The following is a 20,629-nucleotide window of genomic DNA, read 5'->3' as shown; positions in this document are numbered from 1 at the left end:
GACCTTATTGTCCTATGAGGAAAATTAGATTGTAAGTATTTTAATGGTCGAGACTTTTGTACAATTTCGTCTGAAATGGGTTTTATTTCAACACAGGTATCAATTCTGCAAACTACAGACTGAGATGATTCTCAAATTCGTTTGTATCTGTAAGTTGGAAGTCACAAATTCTCTGTATTTACATTTGTAAGTAGGTAGATACTGTAAGCATACATATTTTAGCAGCTTTATCAATTTTAGTGTTATTTTGCACTTAAGCTATTGTGCTGAATTTTATAGCTCTAACTGAAGTTTCCGTACATTGTCTTCCGTTGAATTTATTGTTGATAAGCTGATTCACTGGTTATTGAAATGTGTTATAGTTCCTAAAAAAGCAATACCGGTATATTAATTTATAGTATTCAGATACTCCACAGGTCACACAAGTTATCTACCTGTAATCCTATTTACCTGGAGTGATTATAATTAGCGCTCTGTAAGTCTTTTATCTGTCATCGCCACTTTTACAATGACCGACTAAGCAATAACCCTTCATTAGATTGTTTTAAATATTTATTAGCATTAAAAACTGGAACAAAACGATCAAGTTATATAAACCATTTGATGGTTAACATAATATATTAAAAACATTGCAGAACATGAAAGGATGCGGAAGAGAAAAAGCTCTATATCTGTACATACCATTGCAAGAGGATCATTGTCCACTGGTGTGTGTGCAAACTCCAAGACAAGACGTGATTAATGGTACCTACACCTGGTGGTGTTAGGTACCCCCAGCTGCCTACCATGTAGGGTAGGCTGCTACATATGTACATGGTTGTGTCCACACATTTAGGTGATGTAGACACACCGCCTATCGTCTGTCACTAAAGTGGTCAGTGGACAGTATTTTTCATTATTGACTTGATTTCATTTAACATGCACTTGTTTATTTAATTTATAAAAAACATTTATTTATAAATTAAATAAGTCTTTTTATAAAGCCTCTAAACATCTAGTGATACATAACTTAACATTTTGTTGTGCGAATACATTCATCGATTAAAATATATTATATATATAGGCAATGCAACAAGGACATTTCATTGGTTCAATAAAAAATATACTCGTAGACATCTATCGAAGCTTACGGACGTGATTTAACAATGTACTAACGTCGTGTCAAATTGGCTTAAAGGTAATTTGTAGTATAAAAAAAATCTATTTATAAAATTAACGGGAAAATATGACACGATAACAATTTACGAAGCACGCTTCAATTAAAATAGGGACGGATATATTCATATTCACTATAAACAATGTACATGTATGTATATGCTTTTTCAATAAGTTTGCAAGCATGTGTTAAAAAATGTGTACGACGCTATAATGGTGATGACATCAGCAATCTGACATCCTCGTTGTTAGCGCTATGTTTTACATGGATATCAGAATAGCAATACCACGCAAATAATCGTTAGAAAAGTATGTAAGGAACAACTTTTAAAAAGTTTAGCCAAATCGATTCAGAAAGCAAAACAAAGTTAACAGTTACTACACAAGTTACCATTAGGAAGGATTAGTGGTACTTCAGGCTCTATTCTAATGCAAGTTTACTGCTCATCTGGTGCATTATTAGGTATCTTTCCGTTTTCATTTTTGTCCTAACGGGATTAGAGTCTTCATTTCATACTTTTGATAAAGTAATAAAAGCTATTTACCAAAAAGTCGATATCTAAGTCGAGGAAAAAGTATAACATATATTTTCTTACATTAATAGCTAGTCACACAAAAAATCTGTTATCATTAATTGGTTATCATTTTGCATTAATGTTGAAATCATGCAGTTTCTCGACAGCATTTTGCAAACAATTCTGAGAATATATTGCATGTCTCTATAAATCAAACTGATGGTGAACCTTTACTCAAATGCACATTGAGCAAGAGCAAGATTGTGAAAAAAGTACAATATCTAACTTTACATCTCCCGAAAATGTGTTGCCCCATGCTTAGTAATGTTACAGCCAAGGAGCTGGTGAAGTGGATGTCATATCAACCATCGAATGTCTCACTTGAAGCCTCTTACTAGCCGTGTTTTGAATCGGTCGTATGTATTAAACATTACATCTATGCATCCAGAATCCAAAGTTTGTAGGAAACTAAAAACTAAAAAAACTAATGTTATTTGAAATGGCATGTATCATAGACAAGATTCTCGTTTTATTTAACCCTTTCATCCCTAGGTTTCTTCAGTTGACTCGACCATACATTTATCTGAGTCCATAATGGTCTAGAGTGGTGAAAGGGTTAAAATATTAACAGTTTAGTAGTTCTTATCTAATCTTTTTAGTATACAATGACAACAATTGGTTAGATTTATGTACTCTTTGTAAGAAAGCAATATTTTTATATTTTCGGAATTAATGTTTTTGCAGTGGTTTAAAACCCCACTTTGTTCAGCTAAAAAGATGAAACTAAAAGAAATAATGTAATCTGGTTAGAAATCATTAGGTCAGCCACATGTTAGCTAGCAGTATCAGAACTCCCGTCAGCACTGAACAATCCATCCTAGATCCCTGAAATATAAAGAACCGGCTTATTGAAAGTCAAAATTGAAAACGATATCTGTGTTCATGTGAAGTTGTTTGTCTAAATGTGGAATGTAAAAAACGAAAATTGCTTGTATCTGACCTGGAAGATTTATGAACGTAAAATGTTTTGAACAAAACAGCACAATGCTGCCTGCTATTGTTAATGTATACAATGTAATATACCAAAAGTCGTAACCAGACTTGGTAAATTTTAGATAGTCTGAAATTAAGAAATCAGATTGAAGATACACTTGAAAGTACTGTAAACGTTCATGTTTTAGCAGTAGTCTTTTTAATGTCTGCGCCAATTTGGATGGTTGTATCTTGCTGTCTATTAGATGTGTTGTGGGCACGCTAAATCATCAGTTTAACGTCCTATTAACAGCTATGGTCATTTAAGGACGTGCCATGTTTTGGTGGTGGAGGAAAGCCGTAGTTCCCGGAGTAAAACCAATGACCTACGGCCAGTACCCAGTGACTGCCCCACGTAGGCCTGGAACACGCGACCCAGTGGTGGAGGGATAGTGGTAGCAGACGCCTTAACCACTTGACCACTGTGGCCCTATTTAAATTCGAGAAAGTGCTTAACTAGGTACGTTTACAGTATATGTACAGAAGAGCTGTCATAATTGTGTGCTATATGACACTATAAAAAGCAACAAAACATTTTACTGTGACTGGAGAAACACTAAATAGTGTGAAAAGGACATTGCTGTTTTGAAACACATTCGGCAAATGGTGATTTATTACCGATCCAATATTTCTGTTTAATTGAAATACTTATCAATGGAACGTACCTCGATCGTTTCGCGATTAATCTGAAATATTTATCAAAGTACGTACCTCGTTTCGAGAGTAATATGAAATATTAGTCAATGGTACGTACCTCGTTTCGAGAGTAATCTGAAATACTAATCAATGATACGTACCTTGTTTCTAGATAAATCTGGTGGCACAGGATTTGTCATTGTAGTTATTTGTGGCGTACTGACTACATCAGAAGTAGGACGTGAAGTAGGTGGTGATGAGGGATGCACGGTAGATCTAGTGGTTGTTGTCCCAGCAGTTACGATAGACGTAACTTTAGGAGTAGATGTGCTTGTTGTCATTGCCGGTTTGGTTGGTTGAGTAGCTGTTGGTGATGAAGAACTGGAAGTCGTTGTGCTTGTGGATGGAGTTGCCGTTGGAGTTTTAGTTGCCATTGGAGTTGTAGTTGTCGCAGTAGATGAAGTGGTTGCAGATGTCATTTGAGGTGTAGTTTGGGTGGACGATGACACGGATCCAGTTGTTGACGCGGTTGGTGGAGCTGAAGGGGTTGTAGGGTGAGGTGTAGATGTGGTGGGTAATGGAGTTGAGGTTGTTGATGTGATTGTAGTTGGTGGAGCTGAAGGGGTTGTAGGGTGAGGTGTAGATGTGGTTGGCAATGGAGTAAGGGTTGTTGATGTGATTGTAGTTGGTGAAGCTGAAGGGGTTGTAGGGTGGGGGGTAGATGTGGTGGGCAATGGAGTAAGGGTTGTTGATGTGATTGTAGTTGGTGGAGCTGAAGGGGTTGTAGGGTGAGGTGTAGATGTGGTTGGCAATGGAGTAAGGGTTGTTGATGTGATTAAAGTTGGTGAAGCTGAAGGGGTTGAAGGGTGAGGTGTAGGTGTGGTTGGCAATGGAGTAAGGGTTGTTGATGTGATAGTAGTTGGTGGAGCTGAATGGGTTGTAGGGTGAGGTGTAGATGTGGTGGGCGATTGAGCTAGGGTTGTTGATGTTATTGTAGTTGATGGAGCCGAAGTGGTTGTCGATGCAGCTGTCGAATGACGCGTAGTCGACGTGGGCGAAGACCAGGATTCAGTTATCGACGTGGTTGGTATTGCTGAAGTGGATGTAGGTTCCGTTGTTAGTGGTGCAGTTGTGGTTGGCGATGACATGGATAGAGTTGTCGCCGTGGTTGCAGTTGACGGAGCCGAAGTGATTGCTGAAGATGTCGTTATTTCTGTTGATGAAGACCTTGAGTTAGTTGTCGATGACGATGATGAAATCGTTGACGTGGGTGTGGCTGAAGAATCTGACGCTGAGGACGGAGAAGTGCTGGAAGGATTTGATGTCAATGATGCTGTAGTACTGGAAGAATCTAATGTCGGAGATGATGAAGTGTCTGATGAGTCAGACGTTGAGGATGGTGAAGAGCTGGAAGGATCTATTGTTGAAGATTGTGAAGTGCCTGAATAGTCTGTAGTTGTGAACATAGAAGTACTGGAAGGATCTGCTGTCGGATACGGTGAAGTGCCTGATGAGTCGGGGTTCAACGAAGTGACTGAAAGATCTGATGCTGAGGACAGTGAAGTAAACGGAGAATTAGAGGTCGAGGACGGTGAACTGTCTGAAAAATCTGGTGTTTGTGATGATGACGCAGCAGAAGGAAAACTTGTCGGTGCTGAACTGATTGCTAATGTAGTTGTGTCAGCATTACTAGAAACCGTTGCTGCTGTTGTTGACGTTGTAGAACCTATGGGAAAATCAACACAGACTGCATCACTTAGGAAGTCACAACCTCGATAATAATAAAAAATGTTTTTGCTTTTCAATTTCTCTTTTGAATGGCAGTGTCCCCCATTTTTGGTTTTTATAAAACATACCTTTTTTAGCTCACCTGGCACAAAGTGCCAAGTGAGATTATGCCGTGGCGCGGCGTCAATATTTTAATTTAAACGACTTCTTCATAATAACCGAAAGGCCTAGGGTGTCGATATTTGGCTAGAAGCAAACTGGGATGAAGGGCTACAAAATTTGTTCAAATGAATGACCTTCACCCATATGCTAGGTCACATGGGTCAAATATGTTAAAAACTTTTAACAACTTCTACTTGATAACCAAACTGCCCAGGGAGATGATATTTGGCCAGGAGCATGCTGAGATGAAGGGCTACACAGTTTGTTCAAATGAATGACCTTCACCCATAGTCAAGGTCACAGGGGTCAAATATCTTAAAAACTTTAAACATCTTCTTCTCAATAACCAAAATGCCCAGGGGGATGATATTTGGCCAGTAGCATGCTGACATATTCAAGGTCACAGGGGTCAAATATCTTAAAAACTTTAAACATCTTCTTCTCAATAACCAAAATGCCCAGGGTGATGATATTTGGCCAGTAGGATGCTGAGATGAAGGGCTACACAGTTTGTTCAAATGAATGACCTTCACCCATATTCAAGGTCACAGGGGTCAATTGTCTTAAAAAACCTTTAAACAACTTCTTCTCAATAACCAAAATGCACAGGGTGATGAAATTTGGCCAGTAGGATGCTGAGATGAAGGGCTACAAAGTTTGACCTTCACCCATTTTTAAGGTCACAGGGGTCAAATATCTTAAAAACTTTAAACATCTTCTTCTCGATAACCAAACTGTCCAGGGTGATGATATTTGGCCAGCAGCATGCTTAGATTAAGGGCTACAAAATTTGTTCAAATGAATGACCTTCACCCATATTCAAGGTCACATGGGTCAAATGTGTTAAAAACTTTAAACGACTTCTACTCGATAACCAAACTGTCCAGGGTGATGATATTTGGCCAGTAGCATGCTGAGATGAAGGGCTACAAATTTTGTTCAAATGAATGACCTTCACCCATATTCAAGGTCACAGGGGTCAAATATGTTAAAAACTTTAAACAACTTCTTCTGAATAACCAAAATGCCCAGGGTGATGATATTTAGTCAGTAGCATACTAGGATCAAGGGCTACCAAGTTTGTTTAAATGTATGACCTTGAATCATATTCAAGGTCACAAGGAGCAAATATGTTCAAAATATTTAAACAACTTGTTCTGAATAACCAAAAGGCTCAGGATGTTGATATTTAGTCAGTAGCATGCTGGGATCAAGGACTACTATGTTTGTTAAAGTGAATGACTTTGACTTATATTCAAGGTCACAGGGGTCAAATTTGTTTAAAATCTTTAAACGACCTCTTCTGAATAACCATGGGTCCCAGGATGTTGATACTTTGCAAGTTGCATCCTGAGATGAAAGGCTATAAAATTTGTTCAACATAATGACTTTGTTCGACTTTCAATCACAGGGGTGAAATGTTTAAAAAAAAATTAACAGGGTCTTTTGAATGAATTTTAATCATAAATACTGATATTTTGCCTGTAGCTTTATTTTAGATCACTTTTAAGGTTACAAGTGTGAGATTTATACCAGGTGAGCGATACAGGCCCATTGGGCCTCTTGTTAGTAAGGCGAATTCGTTATATATTTTTTTTGCAGGAAGACTCGCATAACCTGCATGCCTTGATTAAATGTTACTTACATAAAGTTGCATTATTTTTCTTTACATCTACTCAGTAACAGTGTTTAGAAAATGTAATCTTTTGCAATTTTCTTCAATTAAAAAACAAATGTTTGCTACTTGTTTTAAAACAATATGTTCTCAACCGGTTTAACACAGAATTTATAGAACTTTGTCAGGCCGTTTGTCGTCAAACATTTTTTACGATCACAAAAACAATTGTTGGAATCTAGGAACCATTTTGAAAACGCGTTTTCTTTATTAAGCGTGATAAAGAGCCAATTTAATGGGTAATAACCAAGGAAAACATTTCATTAAATATGGACAAAATTGTAATTCAATCTGTCTGTCTGACGTAGCAGTAATGGTTTATATCGTGTCAATTCGACCTAAGAGACATGGCTAATCTGTTTTATCAGGAAGTCTATGTGCTTCAGTCGGATGGACTTGTTGAAATGTGAAAGACCCTGGAATATTTACCCCAAATCTCTATATGAGGATTTCTGATATTCCGACACCATTCAAATCTAACGTCACGCTACCACAATTGGTACGCTTCCCAATTTGATACATGGCCAGATGTTGTGTTAAAGAGTTATTTAAAATTACATTTTAATATTTTCAATGTTTAAATGTTTGTTATGCACGGATAATAGATAAGTGTAAATATGACAACAGTAGTTCAGTGTTGTATGTATAAAAGCAATACATTTTGTTGTAATCTGCTCATCAACGTTAAGAAATAAAAAGGTTTCGTAGCCTGTGATATGGTGTAACATTGTGGCTACTAGTCATGACAGAACTACGGATGAAATATCACTTTTGAGTTTTTGAACAATTTAATTTTGAAAAACAAATAACTTGAGTCGAAAATTTCGTGAAAATGAACCACTGCGGGCAGTCTTTGTCAAAAATGAGGAAATATGTCCCGAAATATGATCTGGTATTTTGCATTCTTTTTAAAAACACGGTCAAACTTGTGCTTGGGTTATCGCGACGTTAGATGCTGTAACCTATAACAAAACCTAATCACAGTAATACAACACATTAGAAGGACCTTACACCATGTAAGAATACGAAGAAGATAGATGCAAAAAGAAACTGCGCAATACATTCAGGAAAATTTAAACAAAACGCAAACGAAAAGATATCTATTGTCACGGTGACATGTATCCATGTTTATACTAAGCGTTATCTCGGTCGATGAGAAAACATACTATCCCGTAATACTATAAAGAGACGGTTGAGAAAGTAGACCAAACATGCTGTACGAAATCTATAGTGGTAGTTGTGACTAAACATACATTGCAGAGACAAGTAACCACGACTGCTACGATTAGAATGTGCTAGAAAGGGAAGTTAGGCATGTCTATCCATGAACGAAAGATGCTTTGACTTTGCCGATATTTGCTTTCAAAAAGAAACCAAACTGAATATCTCCCAGCTTGGTCACATATGTCATTTCTCCTACTGTTGGAGAGTACCATTTATCTGTGTAAGTGGCCTACGGACGAAATCAAATCCATTATTTCATTACTACTGAAATGCAAAACCTATGAACAGGAAGAGATTGTACATCCAGGTCGAAATGGCCTTAAGTGCATGTATTACTACTTTGTTTATGTACACTAGACATTTTTATGACTGTTTTGTATTGATTTTGTGATTGTTTTACCTTAATTATGGTCCATTACAATGCTAATCTAGCCTGCTTTCATGCTTTTGAAAGAAAACAGGTTCGAAATATGGGCTCACTGTGTAAAGATCAACTGTTTACAAATAAATCTCAAAACTGAAATTTCTACTTTGAAAAATGATAAATTCAAATATCATGACATTAATTCGTGCCGTATACAACGAATTTGTACACTCAGGTGACGGTCAATGCCAGGGGTCAAATGCCAAACTTAATTGAGTTATCACGATACAAAGCGTTCTATTGACATGCTAATATCCAAAGGTCTAAAGAGACTAGCCGTCAGGGTCAAAGTTCAAATGATTGTGATCACACACAAAAATGGAGAAAAAGAAACTTTTTATAATAAGATACATCCTTTTTCTAATTGGCAACTTGATTTAATTTAAAGAAACTTCATGGTCGAATGCAGTATTACTAGCCAATGTGCCATGGTAGGGGACATGACCTAATTATTAATATATTTATATATATATGTAAATAAAAATATAAGTCTCATAAGTAATAACAACAGCATGATGTACTATGGACACTTGATCCGAACAAGCGTTCGTTAGATGCGTACTAGATATATCTAGTTAGTAAAAAAAATTATCTTTTAGTTGTTCGTGTACATGTAATTTGTCACTAGATTTATTCCGATTTTTTTGTATTAATTCACTTGACCTCGCGTATTCAAGATGGATTTGTATAATAATTATCTTTAAGTTACAAGCTTACTTAGATGATATGCAATCACAAAAGCATATTTCATATAAGTACAATGTTAAACTGTTACTTTGTTTGTGTATATTAAGTTGTATAACTGTTTCAAAGTGACTTTTTATCCCTGTCAGATGTTGTTCATGTTTCTGTTTTGAAAAAGGGATGGATCACATGGAAAGTTTAACATTTTGTTTGTTTTGTAGCTAAATACCAGAAATGGAATGTTAGAAAAACGGGAAAACTTACCGAAAATGAAAAATATCCACACAACCGGAAAAACATGAGAGGACGATGCCATGTTTTAAATGATTTTTAACACTTCTGTAACAAAAACAAAACAAAACATTAAATACATTCTTCTATCTCATTAAATATTCATTTAAAATAAAATTCTATTAATCTGTTATTTAAGTATAATGCAAAATGCGTATCTGGTTTGTTTGATTTTCATTGGATACAGACGTTTCCTCACTGGGTACATGTACGTTCTTATGGACACTGTATTTCTTCTCTTTACTTTAGTATGTTGGCCTACGCTATGTATCTTCTGATCGTTACAAGGGCACATCACGAAGAAAATGTAATAAGTCTGATACTATAACTATCAAGTTTCCTTTGGACTAGCTCTATCCTAAAATTGCATTTCAAATTGAGATATGATAAAAGCCAAAACACTACTTTTTGAGGTAAAATGGAAAACAAAAAGAACCAACTACGGTATTATGATCATCCATGACACAAAAAATGAGCAAATTATCGTCAATTTAACAAATGTGTTTTCCCTAGGATGCTTCGAGGATGGTCTAATATTAAAGGATTTATATTATGTATTTATTCATAATTATTTATTGATTTCATTTGTACTATTATTATTTCCCAATCGTTTGAAAGAATTAAGGTAGGTATACAACATTTCTATGTTCTTTTCTCTTGTGTTCTCTATCGATTTCCTCTTCCAAAAAGTCCATTTTTATTATAATGAAATAATTAAATAATAATTGTAACATTAACAGATATTTGTTGCTGTGGCCATACACGTGAAAATTTTATACGACATCCCACATCTAAGACATTGCTGAAAAGAATATGCTTTTCACCATTTCTGGATAGAATTTTATCGTAAAGCAATGATTGTTTTTTAAACAATGATCTTTCAGACTTACCTGTGAACCTGTTGAGACGTCAATAGCTAGCTGTGTGATTATCTATGTTACCTCTGGATTTTAAGAGGTGTGCTTGCATTTGACCACTCAACTGATAATCACTACGCCTTCTATCAACCACTTCATATGAAGAGGTCCTCTTTTATAACCACATATATCCCTTAAGGTGTAGCGGATGTGACGAAACCGCCTTTTATGACCATACATTGACACAATAAGATGTTGTAAATTGTATGTTTAATGTTTGAATAAATATTTCATATCAACCGTAGCCAGTCGGGTGATTAGAACGATTAACCACCCACCACAATTTTGGTGTCATGATATTGCAAATTATTTTTAATACCGATTCAGTTGGGTGTAATGATCAGTTTTAGATTAGTCTTTTTTCAATCATTGTCTTTGCCTTAACCATTCCTGTATATAACACCTAGGTGTGGCGGTTTCGTTTGCATTTGTTCTGAGAAGGAGAACTAAATTATTCATGTAATCGCATGACTTGAATGCCGTATGTGATATGTTGTTTACTGAAATACGACTTCTCAGAGTAGGAGAAGCGTGCTTAACAATGAAAGCAATATATTTAACACAAGTTTAGAACAAAGGACATTTTTGCAAAATACTAAACCTTGCTTCTATTTTAAAACAAAATCATATCGCAAGAGGCGGCTTAAGTAGCGTCTCCTGTGGAATCGGGATTTTTTCGTCGTGTCTACTGATTAGAGATGAATAAACCAAACTTCATCTGCTGCCCGCACTGAAATACTTAGGATCTTTTAACTATTTTTGGCGTTGTCTCCCTAGACTCCCGTCTTTATGACCTTAGCTGTTTCTGGGGACGTTAAACCCAAAATAATGATTTTGTCGACATGATCCTCCATGAAAGACATTCACTTTTCTTTTTAGCTGAAATGCAAATATAAATTAAGACTGAGATTATGAGTGCTGTTTCTATAAACAAACTATGTCAAAACAAACTTAAGATATTGTTTTATATCTTAAACAGATACAAATTATCTTCTGTTAGAAGTGTTTACACCCTTTTTATCAGTGTTCACTATGGAACCCGTAACTGTACGCTCTGAGGGGGTGACCTGATCTGCACTGATAGATACAGGACACTGACCATATTTCTGAATGTTTCACATACCACAATCCTTAAATTGTGTAAATTATGAACAGATAAGGAACATTGACATTGGTTTTGTTCCGTGCATTTTCCCTTTTGCACATTAAAAAGCAAAAGTGAGAAAAGTAGGAATCCGTTTTTTTCATTTAAATGGGATGTTTTAATTCCACTTTATGCCTGTCGTTCATCTCTTTAAGCATCAATTCTTCTATACCTCTTTATTCTAATCCGGTACTTACAGAGTGAAATAAATATATCTATTTTAATTAGCATTTCATAAAAAAACAAAAACATCAACATATCTAATTTTACAGAAACGAAAAATATAATATATCAGTATTTGAAACATATTTTCTCAGCGTTGCACTGTCGAGTTTGCATAGGGACAAGCCTACGGAAATTCTTCAAGTGGTGGGTGAGGGGTCAAGACATACCCAGAACTTGATAGTGGTCGGATGCACCGAGTGACAAGGACACTTGTAATACCCTTATATACTTTAAAATGTACCATACAAATAAAGCATGGGTGTTGCTATGTACCTGTGACGGTAAGAGACCAATAATTCAGTAAGAACAGTGCTTCAGGACTACTCGAATGGTTCCAAATTATCGTATAACTGTCTTCTACTACGGGGGAAACACTGGAAACAATTATATACAAATTACCGTGAAATTAGATGTGAGTATGTGACACATAGACAGACTTTTGCATCAGTGCTACACATTTATTACTTCATCCAATATATATAAGGCCTAGCATTTATGTTCAGTAAACAATGTTAAATGTATAATAACTTTTTCGCATTCATTTGCATGCCATATAAGTTCTGAACAATTTTGAAATGATTTTAACGACACTTGAATGTAAGAAGGCTTTAAAAGGGGAGCGTACGCCACATCCATCTTACTAGGAACACTTTAATTGGGGTTTTTTCTCCTAAAACTCCGCCTTTCCTCCAACACCAAAACCTGGCACGTCCTTAAATGACCATAGCTGTTAATTTGACGTTAATCACAAACAACTCAAACACACATAAATATTGATAGACTTAAGGTAACATATCAAAGGTGCAATAACACAACATATTCTGCAATACACTCCGAATCTTTTACTACAAAATAAACGAAAAAAAGAGTCGCTGCATGAAATTCAACAATATTATGTGATTCTTCTTCAGGACAGCTGCCACACTGCAGGCAAAACGCTAGGGACTTCCAGCGTACATTTTGATAGTTATACAAACAGTGTTCTACTCTTAATCCCTTTTTAGATATATGTGTAACTGCATCGGGGCTTGGTCAGTTTACTACCGTTGACCAGGCAGCTCACTTGGTTGAGCGACAATAAAATGATAGGTAGGGGAATCAGGGTTAAAATCCTGGTCTGCTCTCATTGCATTTTTACAGTTTTGTATTATTTTCTGTTTATTCATATTTATAATTTTTCTGTTTATTCATATTTATAATTTTTCTGTTTATTCATATCTATATTTTTTCTGTTTATTCATATTTATAATTTTTCTGTTTATTCATATCTATATTTTTTCTGTTTATTCATATTTATAATTTTTCCATAAAAGATTTAGGAATCAAATTCATATGCAAGCAGGGAAACTGTTTCACATACAGAGTTGCAGTGGTACGGGGATCCTTGACATGTAAACGGCATACAGTATTGATATTTGACCTGCAGCCCGTTACGATAACAGTCTAAATAGTTTAGCTAAGGAACTAAAGTACAGAGTAATGTTATTTGGCCAGCATTGTAAGCTTGGTTGCAATTGAGTTTGTTTATATGAACTAGATCTTAATCTACTTGAAAGCTTACATCCACGTGTCTGTCAACATCATTCAAAAGCAGGTGAGAGATGCAGACGCAGGCCTCTTCATTCCACGAAATGTTTAATCGGCATCCATTTTATTTATGGACACGGACAATATATACAATACGGTTACAGACTTTGGAGATCTGTGTATTTCCTTCTAATGTGGTGTGTGATTAGCGAAAAGATAAAAAAAATCAAGAAATATCATTTAAGAAGGATCGTTTAAAATTAAAGAAAGGGAAATTTTGGTCAAATGAACTAGAATCAAACGAACTCGTTTATTTCTTATATCATTTATAGGATTCATCAGTTTGGAAACATGTGATATCAACGTTTTACTTTTTACACAAACAATGTATGTATTAAAAGTGTTGCAAAGTTTCAAGACCGACTGGTCCCTTTGTCAAGCTACGACTGAGTGAGCGATTTGCATTTTTTACCTGCACAACGATGTGACGATTTATTTTTATTTTTGATGTCACCCGTCTCGGGACGTTTCGCCTATCGATAGAGAGCGTAAACAAACTGTATCAAATAGTAAAACGTTGATATCTTGCATTTCTTACATTGTCCAGAGCAAAACAAAAACATAAACAAAACTACATCATCAGGGATATAGTAAATGTGCTATCTACGACCAGTTAATAATGCTTGTCATATAGTAGAATTGCAAAGCATTACGATTATCTGTTATTTATAATATACTACGTAGTAATATACTAAGTAATAACCTCCTTAGTGAAAACAAATGAAATAGAGCGAAATAATTCAAAGAAATATTTTATTTTGTAAAATCACAAAACGGGTACACATAGAACTTTGTAATATACATGTACGATAAAATTGTGTAATGAATTACCACATATCTCACAGTAGGGAGACATATGTACCTTACGATATCATTCAAGTATTAACACTTTTTTATATCAATCACAAGTGATTCTCTGCAGTGAGATATGCATACGCTGTTTTGACTGCTTATGTTGATTCCTCCTCATCAAACAGAGATAGTTTGACCCATAACGCTGAATTGATATAATCGAACTAAAATAATTTGACTGCTAAAGTTGATTTTGAATTATTGAATAATCTCTCATCATTGAATGATGGCGGTACAATTTTTCATTAAAAACGACATTAACATTTTTGCAAGACAAATGTAATTCGATTGATTGGACACATATATTAGATTTATTACCGAATGAATCATTTTGTGTGACGTAATTTACATCCTTTTTCACACAGCATGAGGAGATACGTTTATATTATTTCTGGAAAAGGATTTTAATGTAGTATTTCCGATAGAATATCTCTAAACGTTAGTTTGCACAAACTCTGGTAATTATATCACAAAACCAAAGAAAGTTCTGTATCCGTTGAAATATAAATAAATATATTATTTCATACTTCTATGAAGTGAATATCTGTGCAGAACTGTCCAACAGCTCCTTAAATTAACACAATCAATTGTATATTAGATTTGTAATGTAAGTGTTTAATCAATGTACTTGCTATCATCGGCACACTGCTCGTCGAATAAGTACTGAAATCTGTTTTGAAAAACCCAACAGGTGAAACTAGAGTATAATACATGTGTAGAAATATTTTACATCTGTTGGAATCTCTGTACAACACACGTACATCAGATCCAACTAGCCGGTTTTATATTGGTAAGATTACTTTTGTTTACTCACTATTTATCCTTCTGTTTACAACAGGGACCATTATAAACAATGGAATCTTATTAGATATCCGGATTATATCATGAGACGTTGCAAGACGGCAATCCTTAATATCCTTACTTTCGTTTGGCTATATTCACTGTTTCTGGTCTTGTCTATCGTTTATGAGCATCTGTTGTCCCTGTGAGTTAATGCTGTAGTGTAATATTTTATTTATCATAATAAAACAATATTATATAAGCAATTAACGAAATAGCCCGACAATTATTATTCAAAAATATAATATGACATATTCAGATATGAAACAAATAAGAAAATTGATCAACGAATGTTGATGTACATGTTTTTGAAGTTTGTTTTTGAATACTAACAATACACAGTAATTTGCCCACAGTGATAGAAACGTAAAAGAAACGTGTTGTAATGACAGTGAAACAGGATGTATACATCAACAGGTATATATCGTATATAGTGGTGAGGAAGGCAACAGGTCGGTAAAAATATTGGAATTATAGACACGAACATATATCATTTCAGATATTCATATTCTATATTCTAAAATGTGAATATATATTGCAAATTACTTAGTTTTCGCGAAATTAATTGTTTTCTACTTGCGCTAAAATGTTTTGAATTTATTCCCAATGTCGGCGGCGAGACATTTGGATCCACTATTGACTTTCCTAATATGCATATTGCAAAACACATTTGTATTTGTTGCCGTCAAAATAAAATTAGTCAGGTTGCTATTAAGAAGATAATTAAATGAAATCTTGACTTTTACAATAGCAAATCATTATAGTACACTCATCCTCAAATTATATTGCTTTTTATAAATTTGATTGTTAAATGTTCAACAGCAAACGTACGTCAGTCGAACAATCCCCGTCGTCTTAAAACAAATAAAAAGTCAAACTATTTAAGCTAAATCCTAAAGTAAATAAACTTAATCAAAAACATTGCATCAATATAAGTTTATCAAAAGGAAAAATCAGAAAGCACGTTGAATGCACGACGTATTAAAATTTCACAAGGATTAATATATATATAGATAATAATAAGCATTTAAGATGCCCACTTGTCTTTGCAATGAGCATAGATCGGCATTTAATCATTTAAAAGGAATCGTACTCGACACAAAATATATTTGATGATAAACACAAGGAAGATTATACGTATATAATCTCTCAAACCATAATATCACAAAAGGTTAAAATTTTAATAATTTTCTTTTCAGAGTGCGTTGATTTCGTTATCCGTGTCGATAACCAATATAACATCACAGTGTGCAAAAAGTACATAGGATAATTAACCATACATTGAAACATCGTTAAAGGAACACAATATATATTCAAAAATAGTTTTCGTCAGATTCTCCATCGGATTTCATATACAAAAAGCAAGTGGCTGGCCTCTTGATTAGGTAGTGGTGCACCTTAATAGGAAAAAACGTAACCGAAGGGTTAGAAAAATATAACCAATAAATTATATCTACGATCTAATGATCAGTAGTAGCTTAAACCACACAAATTTCACTGGTACATAGTGACTCTCATTTTGCCACGACCTCATCGTAACGTAAAGCGTAAAAGGGTGAGCAGAATTGTGAAGGAGTTCTGATTTACAGGAATTTAAATGGTAATTTATTCATTGACAGATTATAGTTTAACGAAGTTTCAATGCATGCGTCTATATTGAGGGTTCCCGAAATGGAACAGTACCAAAAACGGAACACTTTTCAAATTTATGATGCCGCTTTTCTTTTTCGATACAACTGAATGGTATTTTTAGTCGAAATTAATAGATATTTAAGCAATATGAGCACTATTTTCTACCTAGCTCGTAAGCTTAATTAAACAAAAATAAGAATAAAAAACTTATTCCCGGGAAAAAGTTAAGGTGTGACTACATTGATATCCTGCAGTTTTTTCATAACATGGAAAAGGCAACGTTCAAAGAAGAATTAAAACATAAACATTTAGCATAATCAGAAAGTATCGAAACTTACATTACATGAAATAAAAGGAAATAGTTTCAATGCTGTCAGTTATTTTGATGAATTGACTGAATTGATGAAGTCTACTGGTATTCGGTACACTTGCTTGTTAAAACGTACATGTGAAGCTGACTAAACTAAATGGGCTCTAGTTATAGATGCACGCGCTGTTGATATCTGAGAAATAAACAAAATGAAAGCTTAAGACATCAATTGTATCATTACGATAAACAAATGGTGTTCTGCTACCTCCATAAAACATAGTTATAATTTTCTTCAATAAAGAGTTCCATTTTGGGTACACTTGCATTACACACATAAAATGCTCTAACAAAATCTACTGAAAATGAATCTTTCTTATGTTTGATGAAGTAGCATATGACATTTGATGTTGTAATGTATATTACGATACACTTATATGAATGTTTAGTCGTAAATAAGACGTCCACAATGATTACATCGATAGTATTATCGACGTTTTGTACAGTACTTTTTAATTAACTGTACGCTGACATAGTGCTAACTAATTATGACTGATTTACCGGACTAGAACATTGCATAAATAAAATATTTTTATTCACACCGACATTCAATTAATTGAAACAGAAGTAATGTTATAAAACCATCAACATACTTTCAAATGAGTAATTATTTTTCTTAATCGTCCATCTTATTCTTTCAGCATATAATGGTCACTGATGGTTCCTTACATGCTATTCAGGTTTATTCCATTAAGGATAGATGATAGAATTTACCATTTTGCCGGATTATCAGAAGCCCCTCTAATAACTGACGTCAATTATACATATGAATCATCTGTTGTGTGACGATTATTTCCAGTATGTAGGTATATATATATTAAATAAAGAAACGTTATGGCGTTGAATGACAGTTGAAATATTGCATGATTTCATTACTCTAAAAATAACGCAATTTAATCAATTCTGTGAAATTATTAAAAAGAACAATAACAACATTATGTGGGGTAACAATCACCACATTTCTTAAATTTAAAGTAACGTTTGATTAAAATTCACAAAAACTTAATCGCAACGTTTGATTGAGTAATTCAACAAATATAGCATCAATGCTTTCATATTATGAAATTGATATCATTTCTAAAAATTCGCCATTTATGTCTATCAGATAATTCCCATTTAAGTGAATTCGAAACATTGTTTTTTTCAAATTAACAAATTGATATTTAAAAATATGCATGGTCTCAAAATGAAAATTAGCAACAAAATGGCATATTTCTTATAATCCAAACAGTCATATTTTTCCTCAAAATACGTCCTCCTTTAACGCAAGTTCAACGTTTGCATAACATCAATAATTACAATGGCTTTTATTGTAGGTTTCCAGATTGTATAAGTAAATGAAAAGATGAAATATTCAGTAAACCATACTAGCAAAGCATCTTCAACAGAAAATTTATTAAACACAAAACTATTTTACAGATGTCTCCAAAGAAATAATGATACTATAGTGCATGTACTAAATTGTGCAATTGCCTATTGTCTCAATGTTCTAGAATATTCGTGCGTTGTAGATAAACAACCATTATCCAAATATGGTTACTAATTTGAGATTTGATTTATTTTTCACTCGACGACATCAACGTTGAATTATATTTCAAGGGTCATTCTGCATGGCTGTGGGCACAGGATATTTGCTTTTAATAGATATTATCCTTTTTATTTGGATGATACTTGTTTACTGAACCGTGTGTGATTATTGTCACTTAAATGATTACACCTCTTTCATCACACTGTCACGTGACTGTCGTTTACGTCTTGACGAGATCCTTAGGATGCATGAGGACTGGAGTACGTTACCGTATACGGTACAAGTGTTCCTACTTAAGGAATACGTTCCGGACAATGCCATCTACAAATACATTAAATTTGTAGCTTTGACAAATTCAATTACTGAGACTTGTGTCCCTCAAACAGCTTGTTCCTCAACCTTCTTCCTTTTCTTGACAAAGTCGTCTGCGTCCTTGTCCCATGTTCTCGCTGCCAGCACGTCCAATGCCCCATTTTCTACACGCAAAACAAAAGGTGATACTTTACTTGATGACATAACTTATACAAGTATCGCTCCATAATATGTGTTTTAATTAGTTATTTTATAACAGGACTGTTTACCCTAGTTTGAGATTTTAATGTTTAGTCCTGCGTTTCAAATTAAAAAAACTGCCAAAGGAAAACGTTAAAAAGAAGATTCCCAATCTTTTGATATTGTACTCAATTATCTATATTCCACTCAATAATGCACCTTGTACATCCGATCAGTTAAATATATAACATTCTGTGTTACATTTCTTGATATTGATGTCCATGTTTTATTCGCGAGAGCCAATTTGAAGAAACATCATTATAATTTAGTGTTTTGAGGTTTCTGCCATCAATATCATCGGTATTCCTCCTCATACCTTTATGTTTTGGTTGCATCATGGGCAGTGATACGATGTTTAAGGCGTCGAACCCCGAAATCTCCTCGTCCACCCCTGGCAAGTCTGCCAGGCTGACATACACCTCCCCAGCAAAGTCGTTCTGGAACACATAGTCATGGTCCATCACCGTCAGTAGTAGAACAGCTCCTGCGTGACGACACTGTTCGGGAGTGATGTCACTGTGGTAGATAAATAATATTTTGCCTTTTAAATACCGAAATGTAAAAGTAAAAACAAAGAAAAGAAAAAAAGAGAGAATAACAAACTGTAATCAAGAGTATAGTTCAAACTCGAAATCGATAAAACTAGAGCAACAGAAGAATGACTAATAAGGATGATAAGACCAGGTGTTCCAGAGGAGTACGCGTCATCTAAAGAGAACTGAATTAGTGAGGTCAAGGTATACTTATGAACATCATCAGAACATTGACTGTCATACGGATGTTATATCTAAATCTAAATGTATCCGTTTATGTTGATATAAGGACATATTAAAATTTCCAAATAGTTTACAAAACTATCTATCGAATCATTGTGTTGGCAAAATAATATTCTTGGAAGACTGCTCTTTCAACTGCAACTTTCGAAAATCCCTAGGCTTTTACATTCGTCCACATTGCGGTACTATGTCATTGGGTGTTTACTTATATACAAATAAATTTAGATAGAAATCAGACAAAAAAAGAAAAAAGATTTGCACACGGTTTCTTGTAAGTATGAAAGACAGTGGATATCGCTACAAATACTGAAAAAAAAAGATGTAGAATTTTTGGCACTGCCATTCTATAAAGAAATATATATATATAGTATGGATATAAACAAAACTGAAATTCAAATACAGATCGAGACAGCAGCACTATAGAAAGATATACTTACAATTCAAACGTTTCCTCAAATGTTGGATTCAATGTCTTTTTCACAATATTCGTTTTCTGTATCGTAACATTTGGGAACACGTGTTCTGGACACAGCTGGAGTAGCACAAACGGATCACTCAGACCTGTCAAATGGGCGAATTTGAAAAATGTTTGCATCGTTTATTTCAAGAGATATCTCTTTTATTCATTTATACGTTTGGGTATTCGGTCAAGATTGACAATTAAAACATATTTCGAGTATTAC

The 20,629-nt window shown here is 34.5% G+C and overlaps 2 protein-coding genes across 4 annotated transcripts in view; both read right to left on the bottom strand.

Annotated features, from left to right (window-relative positions):
* Nucleotides 1–437: 437 nt before the first annotated feature.
* On the bottom strand, nucleotides 438–10,603 carry LOC110456744 (mucin-5AC-like). Its single transcript, XM_021507674.1, has 4 exons — nucleotides 10,417–10,603; nucleotides 9,500–9,574; nucleotides 3,500–5,064; nucleotides 438–2,555 (listed from the first exon to the last, which is right to left on the bottom strand). Exons 2-4 carry the CDS (start codon nucleotides 9,549–9,551, stop codon nucleotides 2,487–2,489), a joined length of 1,686 nt encoding a protein of 561 aa, XP_021363349.1. The 5' UTR covers nucleotides 9,552–9,574; nucleotides 10,417–10,603; the 3' UTR covers nucleotides 438–2,486.
* A 4,806-nt stretch (nucleotides 10,604–15,409) lies between these two features.
* Nucleotides 15,410–20,629, bottom strand: part of LOC110456768 (BAI1-associated protein 3-like) — a 184,232-nt gene continuing 179,012 nt past the window's right edge. For all 3 annotated transcript variants that reach the window (XM_021507719.1, XM_021507720.1, XM_021507721.1), the window contains 3 exons: nucleotides 20,384–20,507; nucleotides 19,487–19,686; nucleotides 15,410–19,094 (listed from right to left, as the gene is read on the bottom strand). In XM_021507719.1, the coding sequence (XP_021363394.1) occupies nucleotides 18,997–19,094; nucleotides 19,487–19,686; nucleotides 20,384–20,507 (422 nt within the window). In that variant the 3' untranslated portion in view covers nucleotides 15,410–18,996. The remainder of the gene's footprint in view (nucleotides 19,095–19,486; nucleotides 19,687–20,383; nucleotides 20,508–20,629) is intronic.

The sequence above is a fragment of the Mizuhopecten yessoensis genome, unplaced genomic scaffold, assembly GCF_002113885.1.
Source record: "Mizuhopecten yessoensis strain PY_sf001 unplaced genomic scaffold, ASM211388v2 scaffold8841, whole genome shotgun sequence".
NCBI lineage: Eukaryota > Metazoa > Mollusca > Bivalvia > Pectinida > Pectinidae > Mizuhopecten > Mizuhopecten yessoensis.
The sequence above is the reverse complement of the archived record's forward strand: the minus strand, read 5'-3'. Positions and strand labels throughout refer to the sequence as shown.

Bases quoted from the DNA above. Each gene is read 5' to 3' on its own strand.
- LOC110456744 (XM_021507674.1), bottom strand. From the start codon at position 9,551: ATGGCATCGTCCTCTCATGTTTTTCCGGTTGTGTGGATATTTTTCATT. The intron at 5,065-9,499 runs GTAAGTTTTCCC...ATTTTCCCATAG, and splicing joins GTGGATATTTTTCATTTTCG to GTTCTACAACGTCAACAACA. The intron at 2,556-3,499 runs GTACGTATCATT...TTTATATTTCAG, and splicing joins CAGATTTATCTAGAAACAAG to GGATCTAGGATGGATTGTTC.